This window comes from Mytilus californianus, unplaced genomic scaffold (genome assembly GCF_021869535.1).
Source record: "Mytilus californianus isolate M0D057914Y unplaced genomic scaffold, xbMytCali1.0.p SCAF_19, whole genome shotgun sequence".
NCBI classification, from domain to species: domain Eukaryota; kingdom Metazoa; phylum Mollusca; class Bivalvia; order Mytilida; family Mytilidae; genus Mytilus; species Mytilus californianus.
Genome location: NW_026262667.1, coordinates 10379452 through 10384544, shown reverse-complemented (window position 1 = coordinate 10384544; position 5093 = coordinate 10379452). Strand labels below are relative to the sequence as shown.

At 32.9% G+C, this 5093-nt stretch overlaps 1 protein-coding gene across 1 annotated transcript; it reads right to left on the bottom strand.

The window, feature by feature from the left end:
* Positions 1-522: 522 nt before the first annotated feature.
* On the bottom strand, positions 523-1011 carry LOC127727005 (circumsporozoite protein-like). The gene has a single exon (XM_052234375.1). The coding sequence runs from the start codon at positions 1009-1011 to the stop codon at positions 523-525; it is 489 nt and encodes a 162-aa protein (XP_052090335.1).
* Between the last annotated feature and the right edge of the window lie 4082 nt (positions 1012-5093).

Genomic DNA, 5093 nt, shown 5'->3' with positions numbered 1-5093 from the left:
TATATTTAGGAAATGCTTGGCATTTGGTGTTATATTTAAATAACTCTTGGCCTTTGGTGCTATATTTAGGTTATGCTTGGCCTTTAGTGTAATATCTAGGTTATGCTTGGCCTTTGGTGTTATATTTAGGTTATGCTTGGCCTTTGGTGTTATATTTAGGTTATGCTGGGCCTTTGGTGTTATATTTAGGTTATGCTTGGCCTTTGGTGTTATATTTAGGTTATGCTTGGCCTTTGGTGTTATATTTAGGTTATGCTTGGCCTTTGGTGTTATATTTAGGCAATCATGGCCTTTGGTGTTATATTTAGGTTATGCTTGGCCTTTTGTGTTATATTTAGGTAACTCTTGGCCTTTGGTGTTATATTTAGGCAAGCATGGCCTTTGGTGTTATAATTAGGTAATGTTTGGTCTTTGGTGTTATATTTAGGTAATGCTTGGTCTTTGGTGCTATATCTAGGTAGTGTTTGCCTTTGGTGTTATATTTAGGTAATGCTTGGCCTTTGGTGTTATATTTAGGTAACTCTAGGCATTTGGTGTTATATTTAGGTTATGCTTTGCCTTTGGTGTTATATTTAGGTTATGCTTGGCCTTTGGTGTTATATTGAGGTAACTTTTGGCATTTGGTGTTATATTTAGGTAACTTTTGGCATTTGGTGTTATATTTAGGTTATGCTTGGCCTTTAGTGTTATATTTAGGTTATGCTTTGCCTTTGGTGTTATATTTAGGTTATGCTTGGCCTTTGGTGTTATATTTAGGTTATGCTTGGCCTTTGGTGTTATATCTAGGTTATGCTTGGCCTTTGGTGTTATATTTAGGTTATGCTTGGCCTTTGGTGTTATATTTAGGTTACACTTGGCCTTTGGTGTTATATTTAGGTTATGCTTGGCCTTTGGTGTTATATTTAGGTTATGCTTGGCCTTTGGTGTTATATTTAGGTTACACTTGGCCTTTGGTGTTATATTTAGGTAGCGTTTGGCTTTTGGTGCTTGTCTTTTTGGTGTTCTGTTCATTAATGCTTGGCCTTTGGTGTTTGAGTTCTTACAAGTTGTTTTGCTAATGTAATTTTTTTGTTTTTGTGTCCTCAATATTTTCATATAACCTGTGAGTTTAAGACATGAATGTCATGAGTATATCTGTATGTTTAGTCTGGAGAAGCACTTTGAAAAAATTAATGTAAATTTCAATTATAAGAATATCTAATTTCTTCTAATTACTGTGTTGCAGAAATTATATCAAACAATTGCCTATATAGATTTTGTTCTTTTCATAATGATCCCCCATTTTCATTCATGTGAAAAGGATATATATGCAACAGTCATATTTGGGACGCTGGGGACATTAAATGTTAATTGGACACCATTTACTCTTTGAAAAATATTAACAATATTGACTGTTTTAAAAAAGCAAACTAAAACAACATTTTTAAAAGCTGTGTCATAGGAATAGAAATATTAAGTGAGTATTAATATCTGGCATATTAATCCTGAATCAAATTTCAAGTTTACATAATTTTGAACACTTACCTTTTATTTCAATCTAATCATTAAATGTTTGTTACTTTTTTGTTGTAAATAGTATTGGTAAATCTTCTGGAATGTAAATTGTTATCTGGCATTAGTTTTCTACCAATCTCTGACTCCACTTTAAGTCATGATGTATGCTGCATGTCAAGTTGTTAAGCCATCTGCAGACACCTGAAGAAAATTGTAATACTTATTCATCTTATAATATCTTTCATTGCATTAGACATAATATGTGAAAAGTATCGGACTTTATCTTTTTAAACCAGTCAATTATCAATAACAATCCCCTATCAGATATTGTCTGAACTATCACAATATAATTGTCCATATCAAATCTCTCATGAATACAAAACATGCTAAGATCTTACATTTTTTAGCAAGTTCTGAGTCGATATATACGATGCAACACCAGTCCTTCAATAGCAGCAGAAGAAAATCAATGGACATGAGATATAAAACTGCCGTAACCACTGGCTCTCTAGATCGAACATCTAATGTAAACAATGGCTTGAAACTGGTGTCTTATAAAGAAACAAGTAATTGACAAGAGATTACAACAGACATTTCCTTTTGACAGCAAGGGGACTGCAAGAAATAAGGCCATGCTTAAAAAGTTTCTTACTGAAATAGACGTATTTACACTCGTACACAAATTTGTCCACCATTACTTAAAGTCAACAACATTAACATTTTGCCTCACAATTTAAAATACTTGATGTCATAATTATAAAGTGATTGTTGTATGAGGCTAGAAGGTTATTCAGAGACAGATTTAGGGTTGTTCAGAGCAAATTCAGCTAAATACCCAAAAGTGTAAATATGTCTAGGCCAAAAATAAAATTTACATTGTTTGATGTTGCCTACCGACCCACCTAAAATGAAGCCTACCCCAAAAAATTTATGACACAAATCTTTTCAAGTTTTTTTTTTAAAAGATATTTTCCTGCTCCAACTTGTTTTCTTGTCTAAAACATGTAACTTATGTTGTTGGCCAAAAAACTCCATAAATCCTTCCTAACTCTACAAGGCTTGCATGGGGAGGCAACATCAAACAAAGAATTTTTTCAAGGGTGGCCCTATTGGTTGCTCAGTTAATGCTGAAACCATACTACTGTGAACCAACATTTGTGTGTGTGTTAGGACAAAAATATAGCAAATATAAATCATTCAAAAATAAATATCTAATTTGGATGTTCACTTACATAAAGATATCAACAAAGTTAGAAAATCTTGAAAATTAATTGCTGTGCAGTCAGCTGTATCTTAAAAGGCTAATGATGGGAAACAATCATTTGCCAAATCATGTTGGTTTACAGTATTCTTATTAACAACCAGGACAAAAACATTAGTGATAGGTTGAACAGCTTTCTGTACAGGATAGAATAAGTTGAGATATTTCTGGCCAAAAAGATTGACCAAAAGATAAAGCCAGGCTCTGTAAATATCTTCAGAAAAACAGATTATCATAAATATAATGATACCTATAAATGTTATCTTTATTAATCTTAAAACAAGGATGTCAGCAGGCATTGGAAGTAGTTAAGGATGTCAGCAGGCATTGCAAGTAGTTACAACACATTTTCCATCAAGAAAAAAATGTTACTTAGTATTTTCAAAATTTTCTTGACTGACCTTGTCCTTATGTCAGGAAACACTTATCCATTAATCTGTATACCAAACTCAGACATTATTATGTCCATAAAGGATTCATTTTGCATTGTTGTTTATGCTATAATTAAACATATTTTACAAGAATTTTCATCAAATATACAGCTGCTGAAAGTCAATACTGTCAGTCAAGACACACACATGTATAAAGTCACATAAACGGCACCAGTTTTACTGCACGAGATGCACATTTCCATAATTAACATCTCTTCAGTGATGACCAAGGCAGCATATTTGAAAATTCAAAACCTTATACAAATGTTAAAGAGCTGATCAACCCCAAAAAGACCTAAAGTATAGCCAAAGACAAGGAATCACAGCTCTTCATTAGGGAGATATATTCCTTATTTTAAAATGATTTACAAAATTTAATATTGGCAAATTTCAATATTTTCATGCCAATACCAAAATACTGGCTACTGGGCTGGTAATACTGTCTGGGATTAACAGTCCACCGGCCAGTAGAGATGTAGAGGTACAAGTTGGAGTTTAACTTATTAACTTGAAATTAAGTCAAACTTTATTTTATCCTAACTCGCTCTCTTAAATAAAAAATGAAGCTTTGATTAGTAATCCATTAAACATTGAAATGAAATTAATGACAGCTGTAGTTAATGCTTTAGAATGGATGTGTTTTCTATATGAGGACGTGTCTCTGGAGAATTTCAGTATGAAATGTTAGCTATCTATTCTTTATTCAAGTTAAATTACCACTTTAATTCTCTTGATCAATTATTCTAAGCAAGTTTAATGCATGAATTCATTACTTTTACGTCAATAATTACTACTTTAAATATTTAAATGAACAATACAAACTAACAATATCTTAAGTGAACAAAGTATATGTAAATCTTTTGTCATTTTTTATTAATTATTAATTGAACCATTTTAATCACTGTTAGGGCATGTAAATCTTGAGCTCCGGATGCTATTATCTGTCTTAGACAATAGATGCTTAAAGTGTATTAGTCATCAGCTTTGCTTCTAAAATTTCTTTTGATCATGTGAATGAGAGACTTAAGGTTGTGTGTGTGTGTGTGTGTGTTATTTTATTGACATATACCCCAAGTTTCTGCATATTCTTTCTTATCTAAAATAATAAGGCGAGATTTTTTTCAGTGGTCAATTGTGCAATATTTGTTAGCCTTTTAGAAACAGAATTCCTATTGAATTTATTTAGGCCTTTCTCCTACATAAATTAAGGCGACAGTAGTGTACTGATGAATCTTGTGAATCGATTAGGACGGGACAAGGGATAGGACACAATCTGTAAAATTACAGAACAGACTACTACTGGCATCTAAAGATCTAAGATCACAAAAACATGTCGCTAGTCAGACACTGATACATCATATTGGTCAACCAATTCCTAATGGTGACTGTAGACTTATGTAGTGCTGGTTTCAGTCCTTCTACCCTATAACTGTTGGAGCATAAAATCTACTGAGAATTTATGCAATTGACGATGATAAAAAAAACTTGCACCATCACCTTTCAAAGTTTTTAAAAAGTGCAAAGTTGTGTACAAAGTTTCAGGACCACCTCCGGGTGTGGGATTTTCTCGCTGCGTTGAAGACCCATTGGTGGCCTTCGGCTGTTGTGTGCTCTTTGGTCAGGTTGTTGTCTCTTTGACATATTCCCCATTTCCATTCTTAATTTTAAGTTTACGTGATCACAATTTCATGATAAACTACCTTAACCAAAACTTTAGCCTGATCAGTGGACAATGATATAATGGTAAACACCCTAATTTGGCATACATTTTCAAAAGTTCACATCATAATGAAAATGTGTAACTATAAAGTTCAAACAAATTCAAGCTGCTCCTGAAGGGATAGAAGCACAAACCAGAAAACATTAAACCCTCATAAATATGGGGCATAAAATCTATCAAGGACTTC

Excerpts from the sequence above, each read along its gene's own strand:
- LOC127727005 (XM_052234375.1), bottom strand. The coding sequence starts at position 1,011 with ATGAACAGAACACCAAAAAGACAAGCACCAAAAGCCAAACGCTACCTA.